The following is a 25,138-nucleotide window of genomic DNA, read 5'->3' on the forward strand; positions in this document are numbered from 1 at the left end:
GGTCTGAATTTAGGCTCTAAAAGCCACTTTTGATGGAGCTATTCAGTATGGAAATATGTTGGCAATTTTCAATAACTATGATCTCGCCATCTCAATTTCACTGACTATAAAATGGAGATAGCTTTTTTCCTCCCCCCCCCCTCCCCGCCTTCCCTCTGGGTATTGTGAAGCTTATGGCCAGACTGTGTACTATATTTAATTAGAACTTAAAACCCAGAACTGATGCCAGATTTTCAAAATAGCTCACAAATCAAAACAAGAGGCCAGATGTTCAAAAGAACAAAGCACACTGGGTGCATGGGTTTCCCTCAGATTCTTATAATGGCAAAAGTAGGTGCTAGACTGTTCAAAAATCTTACCATAGTTGTAGGTGTTAACCACATTAAAAATCTGCCCTTCAGAAATGAACTTGTAATGCCTCCAAGAGCTTTGAGATCCTTGGAAGAAGAATGAAATAACCATGCATTGAAATATTTAGACCTAATTCCTCTTTTCATTTACGTAAAAGGAATCTGGAATTCAGTCTTCAATCTGTTTGGGGGCAAGGAAGAGACTGTTTCTTAGCTCACTTTTTCCTCAGTATCACACAGAAAGCTTTCTGCTTTTTTTGCATGTGTTTGTTCTAAGCAAAATGAAGAAAGACGACTAAAACTGGAGTAGGATAGGATGCCAGTGAATAACTCTAACAAATTAAGCTATGTTTCCTTCTCCCACACACAAGCCTTCAGCTTAGTCCAATACATCACACGAGCACAAGGGAGGAGGATGTATTGGCTTTTTCTGCTACACTCACATTTGCATGAAAAGGAGCAGTCAAACGAAAATTAAGCACTTAAACAGCTTAAAAAAAGCACTGGTTCAGAATACTGTACTTCAATAAAACATTCATTGTTATTCAATGCTTGGCAAATGACATTGCCATCACATACTAGTAGAAGAACCGTGAAGAATAAATGCTATCTGAAAAAGAGGCTTGTACTTATGCAGCGCTAATGACCATCTAAAAGAGCGATTCTGCATGGTTACATCCTCTTTGAGATTCACAGCTGCAGCTTCACAAGAGCAGCCATACATCATAATCTGCAGCCATTTTAGGCTACCCTTGTGCTTTGGAGAGCAATATGGGCAGTAAGGAACTGCTAATCTGTAAAGTTACAATCAAAAACAAGTTTATTCAGCGGTGATGACTGAGGAGGAGGTGGAGGTATTCGAATTTTAATGCTGACAACACCTTTGACTGTAACAGCAGAGACATAAGGGGAAGAAATCTCCACATTTAGTTTCATTAGAGCGAAAACATACTCATTATTAGACTTTGATTTCTAACTCGGTATTACAATGGCACAAAGTAGCACAGAAGCCATTGTTTTAAAAGGTCAGATGCGTTTTAAGATTATAACACTCACGTTTTAATTAACATGAGGAATCTGCTTATTGAACAACGTGCTGATCCTATAAACATCATTAACTAACTGATATACAGCGACTTTTCAGGAAGTTAACAGCTTGGGAACAAACATTATTTCACTGTACTTCAAAACTGTTTGATAATCAAAGGCAACATAAGTATCTACTAAATTAGTCACAGATTTTGTAGGCAAACAAAGGATAGCCTCCACTTTCTAGATGCACAAGATTTACAGCCACACCCATCACACCAAAATATTTTCTCCAATTATGCACACTTCTTCAAGGCTAGTTGTATGGAAGTGACTATACGTGCCTGCATAGTACATATCTGTGGTTTACTAATACAACTCTTTGGATCCTTAATTAGGTTAGACAAAGTAAAACAGTCTGGAAACTCTTTTGTCATTACTGTGCTCGTTTGCCTCATACATTAAATATCTTTGTCTCTCTCTACAACTACCTAAAGCACATTTCCCAGGCCAGGTAATTCAAGCTAGCCCTCCACTGCCCTGTGAATGGCATCAGTCATCATCATGATAACTCCCACGATATCTGTATGTACAAATTTGGAAAAGGAAGCTCCAGAAGAGAGAAATGGGGCTGGTGCCAGTTTAAGCTGTCTTGAGTTCAACCAGAGGTTAACTGTAACCAGGAAGGATGGTGTTTTTCTTTCAGCCCCCAAGTACTGTAACAGCCAATATACATCTCTTGGGCTTCTTAGGCTCCTCTTGCTGAGATGAAAGTAGCCTGAAATCCAAATTACTACAAGCACAAGTATCTATATGGGAATGCTGGAGTACTGAAGAAAAACTAACCCTTTGGTAATTAGTCACTGCCATAGGCTTCTCTGAACTGTGAAAACACATCTAAGAAGAACGAGTTCTTAAAAAACGTTCATTGATTTATATTGTTTACTAAGAAGCTGCATTTCAGCATTAAACGCAGCACTCGCAATATCTGGCTAGGGCCACAGAAGGACAACGAAGCCAAGACTCATGAGTCACTGTCACAACCTCAAGTGGGCAACAGAGAGACTCAGTGAAGAGACTGTCCTTTCTTCACTGAGGGCTTACACTCTCATGCTTCCTCTTCCTTTCCAAACAGGTGCTTTTTTATTTCCTCATCATGGAATAGCTTATAGAAAGCTGGCTACTATGCATTAAATGCAGAACAACAGCATGCCATATCTACAGTCACATTGCTACCTGGCTCCCTAAACAGCACAGATTTGCACATAAGCACAGAATCTATGAAATTACATCACTTGCGCAAGGACTCGTACGGTTACCTGTTTCCATAGGTTACCATTAACTATTTCAGCGGGTGCACTGGCCAATCAATGGATGAATGAAAGATCCCCAAAAGGTTGTTTAGCACTCAAGAGTGCCATAAAGACAAGGCTGTTCTTGTCTTGCGCCAGCTCCAAAAAACATGTTTTCCAGTCTGGCAGCAAGCGTGGAAACAGGGGGGGAGAAAAAAACAAAAAATCCCTCCTCATGACCAGAAGACAGATGTTGTTCAACCTCCCCCCCACCATCCCCCAGGAGCTTCCCCTGAACAACTGCAGGGTGAACTTTCATCTTATCTAAGTGAGCTTCATTCATATGAAGTGACTCAGATCCAGCTCCTACCCTTATGCCTGAAAACCCTGTCCTTCCTGCTATCTGTGATATTCTCTGCCTGAAAACCCTGCCCTTCTCACTAGCTGTGATATTTTTCCTAGCTACCTCCAGAGCACCTGGCCACCAGACAGCCAGACGAGAAGTTTCCAGTGTTGCTAAAGAAGAGGGCTAGATGGAGACTTCCAAGACAGAACAGCAAAGGAGACAGGATTTCAGCAATCAGGTTTCTACAGGCACCATCCCTTCAGGTTAATGAAAGCTTTTTAAAAAGGAAAGCCCTGACAGAGTTGTTCCAGATAACACAGGTTACCCTGGAGACTTCTATACATTTTTGCGGTTTCACGACACATTTTCCTATTAATTTGGAAATACTTTTCTCTCCTCGGTAACCAGTTGATAAGTTACAACAGGGAAAACTGACAGAGTGCACCAGGGAACCAGAGATTTGACTACATACACAATCTGTCAAACGAACAGGAGGGTCTTGAGGAAAATTTTCTCCCTATATTCCACCTCTTCTCCTAACACTGAATACAGCACAAGATGGGCAAAAATGAAAAAGGCACTATGATGTGAGATTAAAATGCAAGGAATTAGTATCACACAAATGCAAGCAAAAGTAAGAATAATCACTCATCTTGTGGAAATGAGGAGAAAGAATTACGCATAAAGGATTGATGGCCTTCATGAAGAAAGCAGGCAATGTGATAAATAAAGTAGAAAGACTTTCAGTGCTCATTTCTCTTTTTTGGTTTTGGTTTCTTTTTTTTTGTTTTTGTTTTTTTTTGTTTTGTTTTGTTTGTTTGTTTGTTTTTGTTTGGGTTTTGTTTTTTTTTTTTTTAATAAATTTCTCTGGTTAACCCAGAGATTGCAAATGCCAGTCTAAACACCCAAATAAACTCAATACATTTAGGCTGGAGTCACACGCCTTCTTACAGCTGCAACTGAGCTAAATTGAAGCGAGGGTATCAAACCCAGCTACTAATCATCAGCCCCACCTCACCTATACTGGATGTCACTGCCTTTCTCCCCACATTGCCCATGTAACCTCACCTTTCATCCCAGCAAAGTTGGACACTGAGTCAGAAAAAGCACACTATTGTGATCACCTGGACTTTTTTTTCTTGACAGAAGCAAGCTAGTGAACGGCCCACCTTGTAGAAAATAAGGAGGGAAAATTAAAAAGTACTTATTAGCGATGAGTATTGACAGTATTCTCAGTAGATGCCATTAGAACCCCACATGGGATTACAGCTCGAGTTTCATTTTCAGAAACCTAACAAAACTGTTCCACTGATACCTGCAGGCTTAGGCACGCTCTGGCAGTCACTTACCAGTTTTGTCCTGGCACTGCTCCATTCACACCCGTTTCACAGATACAACTTCACTACACATCCAGATGCAAAGACTACAGTACAGCCAAGACATCTGCAGACACTATTCTGTAAGAGAGCTGTGAAAAACCTTTTGCTAGAGAAGTGAGGAAAAATGTGACCTTTTGTGTCCCAAAATCAAGAAAACAAGATTTACCATAGCCCACTTCCACAGTGGCAAACCCATAAAGGTATCAAAGAGTTTCTATAGTGCTCCAAGAGGAGCTAGTTTGGGAGGTAGTGGTTCCTCTAAATGCAGCCTGACTTAAACCAAACCAAAGAAATTACATTTCCCTACTGAGAAGGCTTGTAATGATGCTTTGCTCTCATACCCCAACCAATGAAGGCAGTAATTCAACTCTAAAGTGGGCTATGAGTTTATTTTTAAATGAAGCTGTAATTTAAAAGAGGAGTCAATTAATCTCAAAGTAACTAATATTTCCTCCCCGCTCACAGCCTGGTCTCTCAGCAAATGCTTTACAAATTTCATAATGACTAAAACAAATTAGCCTAATTACCTGGAAAACCTGGTATACTGACTTCCAGTTTCCAGATCAGATGACCTTCTCTAAGTCAAACACTGAAAATACTGAAAGTATGAGAATGAACAACAAAGATGTCACACTCCTCATCCAAGGAGCCGGTTCTTACTCACAAAAGTAAGTAAACACAGTGACTCCTTTGTGCAACAGATGCAAGATCAGATCAGAAACACCCATGGACCATACAAACGCAGGCCAAATAAGACAGAGGAAAATGTACTCTGACCTCTGAATTTAAACGTATTGAAGGTTTGTCTCCTCCAAGATACTGAAAATTTGTTAGTGCAGGTTAAACCACTCACCCACCACTCAATTCTGAAAGTAGTATTGTATTTGCATGGCTTTTCTTGAAAGAATTAAAAGTTGATAAACTTAATTATAAGAAAGAGGAGCTCTTATGCCACCATAAATATTATCCAGAGCTATTTTTATCTTAATGACTTAAAATCATGTCAGCAACTTCCTTTTTCTCAGAATTTTACCAGCCCCTTGGCTTCTAGTACTACTACAACAACAACAAAAAAAATCAAATTAAGCCTGTAAGAGATTTCCCAAAATGCTGAGATTAAATAATTTCTGTGTCTTAAATTGTTGATTTAGAATGCAAATTTCCTTTGAATTGACTGAGACCCACACTCAGGGCAACATGGCTTAATTATTGTTTTTCACCCTACCAAGGAGATAGAGAAGTTCATTAAGTCTCTCAAGCATTCGGATATGGTACTATTGATAAAGAAAACCCTTAACTTTCTATTACATACTTCACTACATTGATCAAAAATTGAAGACTTAGCCTGGAGTGAATTTGTCTACTGGTAGTTAAGCCTCACATACCTGCAAAAAAAGAATAATTTTGTCTTGAGAATTTATTAAACTTCACCTGTTATTTCAATGCTATCATTTTTAACCTGCAGTGTGAAGACCATCCGTGTATCTGTTAGAGGCACCAGATGCTTATAAATATATATTATTTATATAATAAAATTATATACTTGTAAGTAGACGCAAAAAAATACTACCACACAGAGGCTATGCCTTAAAATTTCCTACTGCAAATTTCCTATTACAGACTGGTTTTTAGCTCTGCCAGTCACATTGTACAAGTTCTAAAGTACAAAGTGAACAAAATCGCAATACCAGAACATAATGTAAAGTAAAGTTCTTTAAGGGTCACTTAGAACACTGCTTTCAATCACTTAAAATACAATGTCAACGCTCAGTTTACCAAATAGAGGACATCAGATAACAGACTGGTTTAATGTTCCAATGAAAATAGTCATTTCACTGCCTAGGGAGAAAACGAAGAGACATAAACATACACAGATATGCATATAATTAGACTGCATAGAAGAGACCCAATTTTTACGTAACTTTCAAGGCACTATTCTCCTTGCAGAGATGTTAGTGCTAATACTTCTGTTCATTTCAAAGCAACCACATTCCACCTCTAAATGCAATGGCTGAAGTGGCCTGTTACTTGGGGATACAGATACATGCACTTCACCATGTACTCTCTGTCATTCTCTGGATAAGGAAATACAGTGGAAACTTAAATACAAAGAAAAAACCACTCCATGAAGAAGAATACTGTTGTTATGGTTACTACTTAGTAGACTACAGTTCGAGAGAGTAATATTTTTAATAGCACAAGCTACTGGCAATGCTCTTTGTTTATATATAAGCTGAGAGTAACATTTTATATCTCGTCAGTAAACTTCAATCAACAATATGAAAAGAAACAACACATAGCATTGCTAAGCACTTAAAAGGCCACACCTGAAGCTTATTAACTCCTTTCCTGTCCCCTTATGGAAACTATCCAATACAGTGTACACTAAAAACTTTCCTATTCCTGTACTGGATTTCAAATATGAGCAACTGACAAGTTCTTTTTTTCCTGCATCTTTTGATTTTTCTTTACATAAACTTGCCACTAGTCAAAGGGATAAAAACATCAATGTCCATTTTATTATAACTGAAAGGGGATCAAACTAAAAGCATATTTTATAATGACTTCAGATGACCAGACACAACTTGCCAAACTCACCTATGCCTACTCCCTCTCTCATGCAAAGTTACTATGGCCACTGAAGATGGAAAATGGCATATTTATAGCCAGTTTTACATAGGCCAAACATATTCTTCAGAAGGTTCATAATCTGATCAAATCAAAGCCAATTTTCACACAAACAATCATAACACATTTTCCAAGAAGGTTTTGCCTACCAAGCTACTGGCAGAAGGGATGTCCTGTACAAATAAAGTGTTTTCTTTTCCATTACTTTTTTCCCCCTAATACACATTTTCCCTATTCAGACTTTGTAAATTTTCACAGTGGTGATGGTGGGGAAATTACAGTAAAGAAGTCACAGAAAAATCAACTCAAAAGGTAGCAGTTTTGAAAGGCTATAAATTACTGAAAAAGAGGAGGTTCAAATGAAGAAGCTTAAACAACCTTTACTGTAGAGGTTACTCCACTTTTGCTGTAATCCTTTCTTGACTTTGATCTTTAAACCAATGACTCATGAAAATGGTATCTTCAAATTTACAGGCCACCAGTAAGTAGGTCTTTAAAAAAATGTTGTACAACAATAAAGCAGGAATCACAAGCACTTCTGAACCATTTGAACTGTCAACTAATTAATTATGATACTGAAACAAAGGCCCATTTAAAAAACTTGCTCTGAAAAAGGAGAGGAGAAAAAGAGAGAGAGGAAAAAAAGAGGGGAAAAAAAGGTCTTGCGAGCAAGCCAAACTGCATTTCAGGGACAGAGGTTCAAGAAAATGTATTATGTTTGCTCACATTAACACAGGCATTTCTCCCCCATGCCATTCAGACGGAAAACAAAATAGGGCAGCTCCTCTTGCCACCGGCTGGTGCCCCTTAGCTGGAAGCAGCTCCAGTTGTCAGGTTCTTGTCAGCATGTAAAACGCACCAACACTTCCCTTCTCCCACCCTTTTGTTCCTACTTAATATGTGCACTTTGCTCAGCAGTCTTTGCTGTTTAAACAATTCATTTTTTCCTTGCCTCCTCTGCTTTAGGAGGCAAAAATAGCAGGACTTAGTGACAAAATATAAAGCTCATTTCCTGTACCTTAGCGCCTCATTCTTTCACCTCCTTGTCCATAGGATTTGGCTACCAAATAGGTCTTAATCTGTAAACAAATGATTTGCTCCACAATTAAACCATTCAGTTCTTTTTTTTTTCTCTCTCCTTTCTTTGGCTGCTTGGCTGCTGTCCAATGTGGAGGCTCATAGGTTCTTCTATTATTTAGTGCTGGTTAAAAGGCAATAAGCTCATTTAGAGTTTATAAAACTATAAGCTATCAACAAAAGCATTTAATGCTTCTCTGAAGCACTGTGGCTTTTGCCTGAAAAATTAATAATGTGTGGTTGCGTGTGTGTGTGTGTGTGTGTACCCATACGTGTGGATGTGTGGGGGTGGTTTTGTAAGTGCTGGCCTGGTTAAACACTTTGGATGTCTTTAAGTCAGTTATTGTAAGCTACAAATACATACTTTTCACTCCAGTTTTAACTGTCTCTGTACTTTTTTCTCAACAACTGGCAATCACAAGAACTGCAGTTCACTGTGGTTACAGAGCTGAACCTCAAAGACTTGGACGTTGTATGAGAAAAAAAAACTTCGATGTTGTATGAGAAAAAGAAAGTCGTGCTGCTGCAGCATTTCACAATGTTTGCAAATATTGTTTCCTTATAAAACAATGTTGTGAATCACAGGAGTCTACTAGAGTCAGCAAAACTTTTAGAGAAATAAATAACATGTTAGGTTTCTCATCTCTGCAGTTAAAAAGTCACTCATGACCCAAGAGAAAACAAAGTAACATCAAGGTCATTTTCCTTTAGCTCTATTTTTACATTTTTGTTCTTGGTGGAAAATAAGTTCTCAGGGACTATGAACCGAAACACAGCATGTGTGTGTTTGCCTTCATTCAGATGTTTATACATACAACATGGGGCTAGCAGGCTACCACCTCAATGTGGGACGGTAAAGACAATGAAATATTTTTTTTAAATTGTCTATAAATAAGTGAATTATTGTAAATGAAAAGCTCAATTTACAGGTGTAAATCTCATTTAGAAATGACAGGTACTTAGCAATATCAACTTCAGCAACATACTTTCAATGAAATTCTGCAAGCCTATTTAAAGTCTATTATGGCTGCTGACATCAATCTGCCAAGCTCCAGAGTGCTAAGCTCCACTAAAGATTTGCACCTATAAATTTAGCTACTAGTATATTTGAATTAAGTACACTGTGTTTCTCCATATAGGCAACTACAGACATAAGGCATTGAGGTGGACAGGCAATAAAGCAGAATTGTCATGGAGCCGCCAATGCCCCTTTTGCCTGAACAAGGACTGAAGTTCAGACTCCCACTTGGGTTTAGATTCCAGTCCTCTCCACAGTGTTTTAGTCTAGATTTCCACACATTACACTCAAAATTTCACTTCTTCCCCAATGAATACAACAGTAAAGGCCATATTGCTACTGCAACTGCTCATAGGAGTATGAACACTATAGGAGAATCCTGAAAACTCAAATTATATAAAATATTTTAAAGGTACACCCGTGTACTCATGCATATGCATGCACACACAGGTACAGACACATACAAAGGGACACACACAAACAGATTTTAATTAGCTGTACCTATTGAGACTCACCAAAGACCAAATAAGTCTCTGTCTCCCTCCCCCCAGCCAAATGACAGCTTCTGGAGTTGCAGATAATAGGTGGCAGGCAGACAGGTGGCAGATAAGTATGTTCATCCTGAAAAACTAGTTAAAGGCTAAAAGAAAAAAATGTTGTGCTAGCCCTGCAGAAAAGAAGTGCCTCATATCCTGAATTGGCACAGCAATCACAACCAAATTTTAACCTTAATTATAAGTATTGTTCATTTTTCGAATATATCCATATGCAATATATCTTCAATAATTACACACTGGCTGTAAAGGTTTTCTAAAATTTAAGCAGTAAGAGGCATTTTAAACCTATAATAAATATTCCAGTTTGAGGAAAAATGTAAATCTTGGAAGTAGTTTGAAAATAGTTCGCAACTTTTCCTTCCAGAGTAAATCTAAAGGCTCAAAAATAAATATTCACGAGTATTAATTTGTTTCTAGATGTGTGCGTGCAAGTAAAACAGCAGCCATAATGTGGAAATTTGAGTCACATTTTGCAACTAATTGGAAGCAGATTAGAATTCTGCCTCAGGGGAACATTGTCAAACTAGAAGCTGGAGCAAATGAAGAAAGAGGTGAAAGCATCGTGAAGAGCTGACAGATTTACAGTGCTCAAGGCAATAAACGGGTACTAGATGAAAATGAATGTGCTTCACTGTACTGCATGCAGTTTTCGGTCATATCTCAGCAATAACAGCATACAGCCATGAAGCTATTATTTTTCAGAGAGATGGTGAAGGAAAGAGTAAAAATGAACAAAACACTATTCAGGTGGTGTGCAAAAAAAAATATAAATCAAACAGTGGTTCAAGTTGTTACAAGAATAATCAAATTGGTCATACTGGGCCCTGTTTTGTAACGTGGACTCATCTCAAGTAGGGCTCACACAGACATAATGCAATTAACTACTTACTTGAGTTGAGAAAGGGCTGTAAGCCCTTGCTCACTGTGAGCAAGAGTCAAAGCATTAAGCTCTTAAGAGAAAAAAAAAAATCACACAGATTTTATATTTTTAAGCTACAAATAACACAGAACCTAGCAGACATATATCAGAGGCAAGAGGGAAAAAATCCTTTTTAGAAGGTGATTAGGAAAGGTTGGAGGGGAATATAAAAATGAAAATAAAGTGTAGAGGCTAATGTACCAATGCTGTAATGGAAACAGCTGCTAGCTTTCTCCTTCAATGTTTGGCATCTGGTGCAGCATCATAGGAAAGATTGTTAAAGGATCTGGACATGAAATGTAAATATAGACTATTAGCCAAAACTCAGTTGCTGTATTTATAAAACAGTAGCAGCTCTTTTTTCTTATATATACACACACACACACACACACACATATATACATATATACATATATACATATCCACCTCCCCCGTATATAAGTATATATATTGATATACATACATACACACACGTACAATCCTGTCCTTAAACAGCAACTAGTAACACTATTACATGATACTGCGCCTTACTACTGGCTGAAGTGGGTAAAAACATGAATTTAGTTTTTTAGTAACACTGGGTGTGGAACAACCACCTTCATTGTTCTCAAATTGCAGCAGTATTTCTCCTTCAAATTCCAGAACTCCAGTGCAATTCAACATACACTGCCTAACATTAAGCCCAGGGCAAAAATTAACCAGTAAAACTTTATGTCAAATATCTTCGATATATCCAGAAATACTCCTGGAATATTAGATTCTTATCATCAGCGCCAGCTAACTAAACAACTCCCTGGACATTTACTAAACCAGATTTAAAACTCCTAGCTGCAAAACAAAGTTCAACTGGGTAATGAGGTCCATTTCTAATTGTATTTGCTTCTATTACCTTTTGTCGCAGAGATACAGATCTACTTTCATTTCCCTCCTTCAAAAAGGAAGAATTGGCAAGAACATGAAACCCCAAAACATGCAACTACTGCCATTACTCCACTGCTATAAGCCTATAATAAAGCACAGATTTGATAGTACTAGCCATGTAGTGTGGCGAACCACACACAAATAAACAGTTCTCCACGAAGAATGAAAACCCAAAGACCAAACCCTTCCAATTCAAATATTATTGTTGCTTTTAACATAAGCCATCCACAGAAATCAGCCAAGGAGGTGACAGGAAATCCAAAAATAATTTGGTCTGGCCCTATGCAGTATGAGAAAGGAGATTACAAGTTGCTTTCCATTCTTCTTACTGTTTGAGGAAAGCTGTGAAAACTACAAAAGTTATGCTTATGTAACAGACACCTATGGTACCACTCCTGTGACAGACGTATTTCTACCATAGTTTAGCACAGCATCACTGAAATTCATCAGTAAGGTGGAATTTGAGTAGTGTGAATTTATGTTGGGGGGCGTAGGCATGGACTTAACAAAACCCGTGAATTAATTCAATGGCTAATGCAAATTACTAAATGTGTGCAAAATCAAACTGTCTACGGCACACGGTTAAAGAGGCCAGATGTGCCTCAAAATTTCCTGGGAAACCAAGCCTAAACTTGGCGCTTTCTTTTATCAGAATGAAGAAAGCGAGCTCTAGGAGTTCACAAAAGTGTGACCAATTGGAGCTTAGTCTTCTGTTGCTAATTGAGGCATGAAAAAAAAGAGCCAGTTTCTGAGGGCAAACTACAAACATGTACTTCTTATATTCCACTGCCACATGATAAAAAACAGAATCAAGCTGACTGGTAGAAACTTGACTGGCAACCAAAGACCAAGCTATTATTTCAAACTGTTATGGGAAAGCAATAAAATTGCTACCAGGTCTCCTCATGTTACTCTTCAATAAAAAGAAGCCATCAGGGAAATAAGAAGAAAAGAAAACACATCAAAACCTCTAAAGTTCCTTTAAGTAAAAATACACTTCTGTGGCATAATGCCATCTGCTTCTTGGTTAACATGACAAGACAATTCAACAACTAGAATACCAGTGTTTTGAAAACACCAAGTAACCACAATCAATACATTTTAATTTGCTCTTCTGACTGCAAAAACTGCATTCACATGCCACTATTGGCACATGCTTCAAACAACCCCATGAGGACATTTTTCTTACGTTATTGTTTGGTGGAGATTCTCAGGAGACAGAAACACCTCAGCCAAGCTGGGTTTGTGCCCAGGAATAAGACTCAGGCTAGGAAGACTCAAAAACTGGGAGAAGAAGATGGGAGAAGATAAGGGAACCAAATGTTCAATATTTGTTTTTTCTGAAAATTGCCAAGTCAAAATGGTTGAGGAAGACTTACATAAAAGACATACAATTCAATGTAGCACGTCTTCACTTCAGAATTGCTGAAACAAAGAGCATTCACATTTAATTACCAATGGCTTTGATCTGAATAGCCTCAGTGGACGTTACAGTTGGATGCTAGAAAAGTTGATCCCTTCGTTTTAAGATGTTGCAGTATTTGCCAACTTACAGGAAAAGCAGACATATTATAAACATCTGCCACTACAATGCAACTTTTTCACTTCCACTGTTGGCTTAAGAGTTCAGAAAATTTAAACACCATTGCTACCCTAGAGCTGGAAAACCTATACATACAGTCACCAATCCTATTTTATTGCATGCAACTTACCCTACGCGGTCACTTAAGTTGTTTAATCAAGTAATCTTATATATAAGCATATGTATTATGTATGTATACATGTACACGCAAAAAGGGGCATCAGAGGAAACTACCTATTCCCACCCCCCCCCCGAATTTTCTCTCAGCTTTTTTAAAAAAGGGGGGGATGGAGAAACAACAAAGAACTTGCTTGTCAGTCAAGTCACTCTGAATAGTTTTACAACCTTTCATTCAAATGTAAAGGCTTTGTTCCAATTGCCAAGACCATTTAGTCAGAATTAAAAGAGAAAATGCAATAGAGTGTGCTGACTGAAACCCTGGCTACAGCACAACCAAAAGTCATAGTCTGATCTTCATATTTGCCGAAATGGCTACTCATACCCTGCAGTAAATTGTGGGTTTAATTCAAGAATGTAATAATTAATAAAACAAAATCTTGTGATTTAAAATCTCATTTTAAGAAAAACCCTCAAGTCCTGCTATGAAAACTGGTAATTATCTTTATTAAAATTATCTCATTTCAAACATATTTTAAAGCAAATTAAAAAATGATAGCTTGTATTATTATTCACTTTGGCAAAATGCTGCACCACAAAAGAGCTCCACTGGCCAGAAACATTCTGGTGCAAAAAGAGAAGACGACAAAAAAGTTCATCAAATTGGGGGAAAAAAAAAGAAGAAAAAATATAAATTAACTTTTCTAAATTTTAAAAAGCTATTTACTTTTTGTTATTTTGTCATCATCAGAAATTTTCAGGGAACACTGTTTCACTGTCTTTCACCCAACACGGAATGTTACGTAAAGACCAAAATTTTTAAAAAGATCAATACATTTTCTGTGATTAAGAAATAAAAATAACTCCTTGACATGTAAACACACTAAAAACAAACACTAGTTTTTAGCAAAACCATGGCCAGCCCTTCAACTGAAGTCACTGCATCCACAGATCCACAGGTGTGACCCTATCTGAGGACTCATGGGAGGATGTATTTCTGCTGTAAGAAATAAAGCACAGTTAAGAAATCAGATAATCTCTCTAGCCTTTCAGGAAACACAGTGACATATCACCATGTATGTTAGAACATTATATAAGTACAATATAAAGCTGGTACAGTGCTAAGAATACATAAAGAATAACCTGGTTGTTGGATCATCGTACAAAGTATCTTAGCTCAGAGCAAGGCAGACTTCAAAACTTGGGTTATATTCAGCAATCCCAATTGTATAACATGGAACAAATCTGGAACATGTAGCTGGCATGCCATTCAAAAAGTGAATACTGTATCTGAGAAATACAGAACATGTGGCAAGGACACAAAGATGCCTAAGCAGCTGTGGAAGTAATCTTACATTTTGTCAAGGGTGGGTGATGGAAATCCAAAATATGTATGTCTTTATCCAGAACAGAAGTAAAGTTGGTGTTTCTGATAGCAGAAATGTTAGTACTTCTGAGACCATATTCCTGATGATGCTTGTAAAATGTGCTCGATACCACATGTACCAGTAACACCATGTAAGATGTGGAGAAACACAGATTTATTTTTTTTTTTACTCTTTTAGCCTACTTTCACAAATGCAAATCGCATGGATAACAGAGCAAATAAAGGGGAACCTGCATTCAGCAATGCAAAGCATGTATCCAATTAACGGAAAGCAGGCCACTGAATCTCCCACAAACATTAGTACTACAGAGCCTACAGATGACACCTTTTAAAAACTAGATCATTCATTTCGGGGGAAGGGGGGGGACGACGAGTTTTAGCATGTAAGAAAAACTGCACATTTCAAATTTATGATTTACGTTGTTGTCGATAAAATAGCTTTCCAATTATCGAGGCCCTGGTAGGAGAAGCTGGAATGCATTATGTGTTAATGATCACAACCAGGGGTCCAAGCTTTACTCTTTTGTCAAGAGCTACAGCAGATCCTCCCCGCAGCTTCACCATTAACATGTCTGTTTCCTGTCAGACCACTCAGAGATAATGTCATTTATCTCAGGGCGGCACAAGACCAGTCATTAGCTTCAGTAAAAGACCTCAAACAAAGGCCGGATGGCGTTTTATCCAGGGCTTGTAGGCTGCAGCCAAGAATCTCATTGCCTAACAGTTCAGAACTTAAGTTATCTTTAAAAGAGTAATTTTCCCCCTATCAACAATTCTAGAACACTTCTCTGAAGAGCTGAAAAGTCTCTGCATGGAAAATTTTAGTCAATGGTTTTATCATATGCAATTAGGTGACTGATAAGAGCTTGCTAAAGTTATCCTTTGAGAGCCCCCGCCCCCCCTTCCTTTTACCTCGTAGGGAAAAGTTGACAGAATAATTCAGGTTCTACCTAAATAGTAAGACCTTTGAAGAACTGACCCTTATTGTGTTTGCCCGCAGGAGGTGATTCACTATTATAAATTCTTCAATGACTGAGCTTCTGGAAATCTCTTTAAATGAAAGTGGAACTGGTTAACTGTATGTACGAACATGTGTTTTCACAGTCTCTCCTGTATTATTGCATTTCAGAAAGCTTCTATAAAGTGCCATGTGAAATAATAATAATAATAATAATAAAAATAATAATAATAATAATAATAATAATAATAGAGAGTCGGAAAATATGATCAAACCTCAGCTATTCAATTCCTGGGTTTATGCTAAAAACTAGGAACAGATGGTACTTCCACGTTACTTGAATCTGGTTATTGAACACCTCTATGGTTACGGGAGATTTTGCTTAGCACTTTTAACATACATTTCATTTATTGGACTATAAAATGCTACTTTGGAAAAACAAGTCTTTATATAGCTATAATTAAAACAGTCTTGCAGGAAAGCCCTCTAACATGGAGAACATGGTTAACCTCATGACATCTGGACAATCAATCCCTTCCTTTTTACTGGGTATTTATGAAGTTATTAAAATTGTAAAATTACCAATGCCGAAAGTGAAACATTTTTCCAGTAGTTCCAAGTAAGGTTATCAGCTTCCCTACTTTATTTTATAAATGTTCTAGACCAGCCTCCATTGTGCTACGCTAACTCTTGCTTTGCACAGGAATTCAACAGCAGATCTGGTCATACATATTGGCAGAGGTCAGCAGGTTCACACGGAAAGCTTTCCTCGGCCAAAGGGCAACACCTCTTCACCCAGCTCAAAAAGCACCGTCACACTACTAGACAGCACTACAGAACTTTAAGAACCTTGAGCTGTGCTTATTGTTAGACACCCATAGTTATCAATGTTTTTAACAGCTAAATCCCTTATGTAGCTTTCAAAACAGTTTGCTGTCAAACAACAATAGACTTTGTTCTTTAATTACAGCAAGTGACCTCCCTGCCCTTTTATTTCACAGTGAATAAACTACACACAAGGCTGGCAAGAAAAGTACATGAAAAGCATATCTCCATAACATCATCAATCAAAGCATGTACTTAAATGATTTACATCAATAGGTAAAATGCACACAGTTTCCTGATGAAGTGTAAAACACTCTCAATCCCGCTATTAAAAAAAAAACAGTGAAGATAAAATAAACAATACCAGCCAACATGTTAATTTGCCGAAGACAACTTTCAGATGTGAAATACAGTCTTGATGAGAAGCAATAAGCTAATACAAGAGAAAAACTCAATCCTGGAGTATCACTAGACTGATTCATTTAAAAACCTGCAACTAGACACTTCTGATTATGGCTTTGTATCTTCTGTACTATTGTCACGTAAACATACTGATTTTCACATGCCAGATAGAATTTTCCCATATCTCAAATTCTGAGTGTTTGAATCCCCAAATCTCCCTGCAACACACACAAAGCAAATTCTTGTAGACACTGTGACCACTCTTCAGTGTAACAGCTGTTAAAAATACAAAAAACTTGGCTGAAACAGATGAAGAGTTCATGCTGACAAACAGTCAGTAACTGTGCTAAAAACGGTATGGATGAGAAATGGAAAATGGAGACAGGTTTTAACACCAAAAATCTTAGCAGTGGTTAGCCTACCTGTCAAAGCTACTTATTCAGACATGTCACTGGTGGCTTAACCACAAAATGGGCTGCACAAATATAGCTCAAACATCTTAGAATTACAGCATACTTTGACTTTATCCACATATTAGGGGAGTGGCAACTTTTACAACGTACTTGCGGTTTCCGCATAAAAGAGCCAGCAGAACACAGTCATTGATTTAATTAGGCTTCATAAGATCCAATTTATCATGTTCTACATGACTTTCTGCAGCAAGGAAACAGAATAAATAGACCAAAAATAGACACTGAAGCATGCTGTGAAAGCTGAACAGTAACTACAACTCCTGGGAATCTGCTCCAAGTTCTTCACAAATAGTAAACAAATGCAGTATTATATACCACACCACTTAGAGAAACCTGTAGATTTTGAATTGGCAGGCATGAACTCCTTTGTATCTAAGAGGAAACATCCAAATTCATGAGACATCTTTCACAACATTAAGATAACTGGAAATTGATTTTAACATGCAGGCTTGAAAATTATATATCTATAGACACAAGGTGCTTTGTGCATGTACAGCATATATGTTCTAGTGTATAAACAGCCAAAGCGAGAACACTTAAGGAATCTAAAACCCTTAAAAAAATATATATTTCTAATTATTATTAAACATTTGGGAAGAAAGCCAGAACACTTAAGTTTTGCTAACAGTGCCACAGGCTGGGCTTAAGGTTGCAACCATTGTCAGCAAAGAGCTTTATTATTATTGTACGTCTAGAAGTGAACATTCTTTGGGAAGAGAAACACTAAGGGATGTTATTTAAGACAGCCAGCAAGCACACCATTGTCCCAGACAATGGCCAACACTGCACGACTCTAATGTGCGAAGCCTGTATTAAAGTCGGTGTGTTCCAACAGCAGTCAGTGGCTGTTACTGGAAATGCAAGCTCCAAACCTCCTCCTGGAGTAACAACTACAACACGAAGTGTACCACTGGCTCTGAGCCGCTCCATACATGTTTGCTCTGAATTTGCATGCCATCCAATGTACACTGCACGTCACATTACTCCCATGTATATGGATTCTTCATACAATTTCCTGTGTGACTAGAGAGTGAAAAGAACACAAAAACGGAAGAAACCACACCACCCTCTAATCTCTGTTGCCATGACAGCAGCCTTTGAGATACCGAAATGTTCAGATTGCCAGCTAAACAAAATTGTTGAATGTGAACATTTGGCTGAGAGATTAAAAGGCTAAGGGGGTTGCAAAAGGGCAGTACCTCCCACATTCCAGGCAGCCACTGAATCCAATCAAATGGCTCTGACTCTTTAACCACAGCCATTGTGAAGACCGGATTAGGGCAATTTATCTAGATAGTTAAAACAGATTAGAGAACTGCAATTTGAAGACTATTGGCAACAGAAGTAAATGCCTACTGTACTAAGTTAATAAAGAGACTGTGAGATTTTAGGACACCTTTCCGCCGTGAACAGAACTTCCATAAATCAAAGCGCAAACATATACACATGAATTACAGCAATCTGGTTTTCTCATCTGCATTTAGAAAAGGTCACAAGGCTCATTCAAATTCATCCATAGATATGCTACCTTAAAAGCAATATTATGCGTACAATATGAAATTTAATTTGTTCCTTGCCTTGAACAGAAGCCTTTGAAATTATCTTCCAGTTTTAACAAATATCTGATGTCACAAACACACAAATCTAATCCTCCAGTCAACTTAAATATTATTACAAAAACTTCAACACGACTGAAATACAAAACAGACAGTAATGGGGCATAAAAAGACATAACTTTTCCCTGAGACCTTCAGCCCTCCCAGACACTTGCAGACTGTACAGTTAACACCAACCCGAAAGTTTTCCCATCTCTGAACATTCGCTCAGGGAAGCTGTAAAATCAGGTAATTTAAGACCAACAGCTGACAATAAAGCCACAATCTAACACCCTAAGATTGTTCATTCAGGGGGTGTTGGTTTGCTTTATTTTTTCAGGCAGACCAGGTTATCTTTAACAACCTGTAGAATTCATCGGACTTGTAATCCTGGGCCAACGCTCGCCCCCAGGTCCCCCAGAAGATGCCTTCTGCCCTACAGACAGAACAATTCCCGCCGACACCAGAACCTCCTTGAACCAGTGGTTACAAAAGCCAAGCTCTCCCCCCACCCTTCCCGACGCATAGAGTCGTGGCCATCTATTCTTACAGAAAACATCCTTCGTAAGGTAATGGAAAGGAGGAAAAACACCACACCCCCCCCATCTGATTTCTTTCATACATTTCAACCACTCAACAAACGAGCAGTTCACATCCAAGAGCCAGCAGGGCTCAGACAGGAAAGCTCCCCCAGAAAGGAGACAAACTGCTCCCCTCTGTTCCAAAAGCTGTTTTGCACACACACATCTCAGCACAAGGTGCATTCCTCTCCTCCCAGCCTCCTCCTTCCAGGAAGAGGAGAGGCACCGCCTGTCTGCCGGCTCCTTCCTCCCTCTCGTCCATCCACACCAGCTTCTTGGGGCCTCTGGGCAGGAGCCCCCAGTATGAAAAGCATCCCGCGTCTCTCCACGAAGCGCAATGGCGGAGCCCAGGTCTCTGCCGATGCCTCCTGTTTCCCCCCCCCAAGTGCAATCTCGACTCCAGACAGCGGGTCAGAGGAGAAGGGAGAGGGGTCCCTTCAGACTTCGGGAGAGGAATGTCCGCAAATGCCCACCAGTGTTTTGGAAAAGTGTCAGCACAGAGCGCCTGGAGCCTGAGCTATGCACCCCCCTAGGCAAACACACAGACCTCCAGCCTGCAAACACGTGCCATCCCACTGGTACCAACACTGCTGCTCTCTGCTAAAACCAGGGATGGCTCAGTCAGGGTCATCTCGGGGTTTCTCCTTCTGGGTGAGTGCGACCAAAAGGAACAGACAAAACAGAAACGTTCTCCAGGGCTGAGGACAGGGAGGGGAAATCCTAAGGAAGAGCAGCGCACTCAAAACATGGTATCTTCTCTCTAGGGAAGAGGTCTCAGGGTTGTTTTGTTTTGGTTTGGTTTTTTTAAGAGGAAGAGGAAGAACAGATAGATGTCACAAACACATAGCAGAGAGAAGGACACAGGAGCCAAACACACAGTTGTGCGACATTTATTATAGACACAGGGAGACACAGAAGAGAAGAGGTGGAGAGGAGCTTTGTCCTACCTTTTCTGTTTTCAATTTCTTGATTCGCCTGTGGCTGTCCTCCTCCTCCTCTTCCTTCTTTACCAAAATAGAGTTCCCCATTAACCCTGAATCCGGGGTACTTTTGCTCACCTCCCCCACGGCAGAGGAGGTGCAGTGGAAGGGGCTGCTGCTTCCACCACTACCTCCCTTGGCCCCAAAGCCATAGAGGTGCCCAGGGGGAGCTTGGCTGCTGCCACCCCCACTGCCATTGGGGTGGCCCTGCTGCAGGTCATGCTGCTTGTCCTTCCTGGATTTTCCCGCATCCTTATCCCGCTTGGAGCCTCTGCTGCCCGGGGCTTTACCTGGTTTCTCCTCTTTGTTTTTCCCACAAGAGGCAATGGTGGTGTTGTTGCTGGTGGTGTTATTATTGCCGTTTGGGTTACTGCTCACGCTTTGACCCAGTGCTGAATTCATGCCAGTTGCCTCTCCAGGGCGCCCTTGGACTTCCTGCCTCTTGCCAGCACTGCTGATCTCAGGAATCCCATACAAGGCAGCAGAAGGCAGAGATTTATTAGCATCCTTGGAAGTTTTACTCCTTTTCACTTTTGATTTGCTAGTCTCTTTGTGAGAGGAATTCCCCTGGGGAGCAGAGGGCTGAACAGAAGCAAATTTTAGGCCATCAGCTAAGGCTGAGGTAGCATTAGCCCCACTGGAAGCCAGACCCCCGCAATCCTTGGAGCTGGTGTTGCTGCTGCTGGTGGTATTAGTAGAATTATTCATCTCAAATTTCTGTCTGTCCTTCTCCAAATCGGCGTCCAAATCGATTATTAAATTCCCAACACCGATTTCCCAGTCATCGCCACTGTCGTAAGTGTCAACCGCGTTTGGATCCACACCTTTTCCTGCAGTGGAAGTGTTCAATGACATCCTGAAGATGAGATCTCTAGAGTAAAAATCCGATGAACTTTCCTTTGGAGATGTGGGGACATTCGTTTATCTCCGTTGGGCTCTCTTAAGTTCAACTCTTCTTGTCTTCCTCCCCCAGGTGTGTCTAGGTTCACAACCCACAGTCCACGTCCACCTTGTCCTGTGAGAGAAAAAGTCAAATATTTCTTGTCTGGATGTTACCAGAATATAATACAACTAATAAAAAGGGGGCAAGGTAGGGGGAGCAAAATCATTCACCGTTGCCACGGTTTTTTCTTAAGTTTGTTAAAACGGAGGCAATGGCCGTGATGCTTTTACAGTGAGCATCTTTAATCTAGTTCTATACCAACATCCATAATCTGTCAAAAAGTCATGTTCGCAAAAAAAAAAAAAAAAGAAAGAAAGAAAAAATTAACTACATGATTTAAATCCATAAAGCTCAGGAAATACAGTCTTAGAAGTGGTGCCTAGCTGTTGGAGCACATGTTGTAATCTAACCTCTTGGACGACCACCTAGGCACGAAAGGGAGAAAAGGAAGGACACAGATTCACTCTTCACTGCATTCCATGGATTTTGTGGCTTTAAACCAGACCCTTGAAGTTTTGTGACTCTCCTATCTTTTACCCTCCTTCCACTTAATCTCTTGGGGGGGGAGAGGGAGTGCTAAGGGAAGTGGGAAACCTCATTTTCCTTGCCACAATACAGCTTCTGTTAAAAACCACCAACCTACAAACACAAATGTTTACTGGAAAATATTAAAATCCATAGGTTAAAGAAAAAAATTAGAAAAGAAATAAAAAGGTCTTTTTTCTTCAAAAAAATATTCTCAAGATAACAGTTCTCAAAGCAGTTATAATGTACTCATAGGTCACACAATTGTTAGGTCTGTTAAATATAGTATTACTGACTGTACAGGAAACTGATTAAGACATACACTTTAAGTGATCTGCACCAAGGTGGCCTCAGTGACCGCAAATGAGTGTGTGTTTGACAAAGCTTAGTTAAAACGATTTTTAAAGGGATCTCTCCCTTTTACAGACGACTGTCGAAATACTGATACATATATATGCATAATGCTTACCTTTAATCCTTTATCATTTTTTAATTAAACCAGCAAATCAAAATGCTGTTCCCACACGTCTCAGCAACAACTCTGTGCCTCATTTTACTTAAAGAGCAAGTGATCAAGAAGTAGAAAGCAAGTATCATCTCAGCCAGTACAAATCGGTCAGTAACATATCTCCCCCTACTTTGGCACACGGATCAGAAGTCCTTTTTTTGTTTGTTTAGGTTTTTTTCCTCCTTGCTTAAAAGAAAAAAAATTTAAAAAAAAATGCTGAGCCTCACAACTTTACCAGATGGCAGGTAATATTTCACATTCAGAACTGAAGCATCAAGGACCAGATTTTTGTTTGTTTGCTTTTCCTGAATAAGCACCGAGACGTAATAATCATCACAGTAATTAAAAAAAAAAAAAAAATGTTTCCCCAACTTCACACTCCGTCTTCAGCCCCGGACCAGGGAGCCATCCTGATCAGTAAGTAATGATCCCATGAAACAAACCTACAGGCGCCTGGGTGTTACAAGACAGAATGTGCTAACATCGGGATAAATTAGTGAAAGGGAGGAAGGAAAAAAAGAAGAAGAAAGGACTGAAAATCTGGGCTGGATTCCGCCTGTTAGTTGGGAAGTGGCATTTTTTTCGCCCGTCCTGACAGATCTGATTTCTTGAAGTAACTTGAAGGGAAGCGGGGGAGGGGGGGGGGGCGGGGGTGGCGAGGAAGAGGAGGAGGAACGGGAGGGGGGAATCACTGATCTGATAAACCGGTTATCAAAACATTTTGTGGGAGTGGAGGAAGGACAGCGTGCTCTCAAACGAAGTAAATTTTCCCAGGGATAACATTTCGGGGAGGGGGGTGTCTGTCCCCGTCTCCCCCGCCTCAAATCAGCGCTTTTTAAAAATAATTAAAAAAGCATAGGCACAGATCAGAGTTTCAAATTGCTTTCTCGGGAAAAAAAAAAAAAAGAAAAAGAAAAACCCAGGAGCTTGGGCTAATCAGTCATGCGGTAAGTAATTCAGTAATTAGAGTCCGAGGAGATAAAGCAGACGACCTTTTTTTCAGGACAGATCGCTCCCACCTTATTGTCTGGGCAAACCTCGCAGCCTACTTCTACCCCCCCCCCCCCCTCACTCCCCTCCCCTCGCCTCGCCCCCCCCTCGCCCCCTCAGACGGTCCCGGAGCTTTAGCTTGGTATTTTTAATTAGCCGGCGATGGGAAGCTAAAAGCCGTAATGAATTGCCGGTGGCGGGCGAGGGGGGAGGGAGGGGAGGGGGAGGAGGGGCGCTCGCGCCAGCAACCGCCAACCCCCGAGGCGCGGCGGTTCCGTTACAGTTCAGGCCGCCCGCGTCACGTGAGGCTGGCGGGCTCCATTGGTTGTCGTGAGAACAAAAATGGGTGACAAGCGTAACCAGCGAATACGGGTCGGGTCTTTAACACGCAAAAAGCACACCGCGACAGACAGACAGACGACGGACAAGCAGGCAGAGCCCGTCAGGTCTGCCGTTCGCCCCGGCCTCTCGCCGCCACCCCCGCGGCCGAGGGGAGTCCCTGGGGCCCGGGGGTGCCGCCGCAAAGCGGGTGCTCCCGAGAAACACCTTACAACCCAGCTCACACGCCTCCCCCCCACCCCCCGCACACCCCCCGCCAACCTCCGGGCGGTCCGGCGAGGGGGTGCCGTTACCTCGGGGCTTTCCCCTCCTCTCCCCTCGGGACGGCGAGCGGCGGCCGGCTGGGAGACCCGGGCGGGGGGAAAACGGCCACGGCACCGGCGACCAACGGGCGATCCCACCGTCCGTCCCGTCCCCCCCCCCGCCCCAGCTCCAGCTCCAGCTCCAGCCTCGCGTTTCTGGCGTCCCGGTGTGACGGGAGAAATGCCTCCCGCGCCGCCGGGATCTGTCGGTACCCCATCACTCCGCTAACGAGCGCCTTGCTCTCGGGGCCGAGGGGGGAGGGGGAGGTATGCAGGCTTGTCGGTAATTGTGTCACTTTTATTTTTCCCCCTTGGTTAGTTAAAACCCCAAAAAGGCACTATGCTTTAACGCCCCCCAAGTGCACCGTCAAGTATGATTTGTGTGACTACAGTGCTTTCACCCTCTTATTTCCCTCAAATAACTCATCCTGCTTGTGGGATTCTTTTTTCTTTTTTTTTTTTAAAGCCCCCAAAAACCCTAGTTATCTCAACTCCCAAAACTCTTAACACTCCCCTTTGCAGAGAAAAAAAAAAAAATCCCCTCTAAGTGCTATAGACACACCACGCAACCGTACTTACGGTCTGTATTGGATCGAGTTGACCTTTTCCTTCTAACTGCATTGAGTGTGTTTTTGTTGCAGCCGCTTTTTATTTTAGGAAAAAAAATCTAATGTCTTCAACAGATTTATTGTGTTTGGAAGAAGAGAGCACCAGATACCATGAACCTTCCTTTCTTTCTAGAAACAAAATTAAAACAAAAATAAAAACGGGGGAGAGAAGAAAAAAATCGCATCTGTGTCTGTCCCCGCACAGGCTGACACACACTGACTGACAGACAGACAGACAGACAGACACACACACACACACACACACACACACACACACACAGAGGGGACGCAGCGCTGCCCCCGGGGCGGGGGAGCGGGCGCGGGAGCGGGCGCGGGAGCGGGAGCCCGCTCCGGCGAGGTACCTGAGAGGGACTTTTCTTTGTTCACGATGCCCTTTCCCTCCTGGCCAATCAGAAGCCAGCTTTTATGAAACCGGGCTCTCTGATTGGTCCCTCGCTCCTCCTGCCTGCCGGCGAGGGTGAGAGACAGAAACACGCACGCACACAC

The 25,138-nt window shown here is 40.7% G+C and overlaps 1 protein-coding gene across 6 annotated transcripts in view; it reads right to left on the minus strand.

Moving 5' to 3' along the window:
• ZNF608 (zinc finger protein 608) overlaps positions 1-24,933 on the minus strand; it is an 88,608-nt gene extending 63,675 nt beyond the window's left edge. For 3 of the 6 annotated variants that reach the window (XM_030004926.2, XM_030004930.2, XM_030004931.1), the window contains exons 1-2: positions 22,354-22,990; positions 20,384-21,431 (exon numbers count right to left, since the gene is read on the minus strand). In XM_030004926.2, the coding sequence (XP_029860786.1) occupies positions 20,384-21,271 (888 nt within the window). In that variant the 5' untranslated portion in view covers positions 21,272-21,431; positions 22,354-22,990. Of the gene's footprint in view, positions 1-20,383; positions 21,432-21,769; positions 21,831-22,353; positions 22,991-24,014; positions 24,434-24,602 lie in introns of those variants that run through there. The other 3 variants (XM_030004927.2, XM_030004928.2, XM_030004929.2) reach the window with 3 other exon arrangements.
• Positions 24,934-25,138: the final 205 nt, after the last annotated feature.

Source organism: Aquila chrysaetos, chromosome Z (assembly GCF_900496995.4).
Source record: "Aquila chrysaetos chrysaetos chromosome Z, bAquChr1.4, whole genome shotgun sequence".
NCBI lineage: Eukaryota > Metazoa > Chordata > Aves > Accipitriformes > Accipitridae > Aquila > Aquila chrysaetos.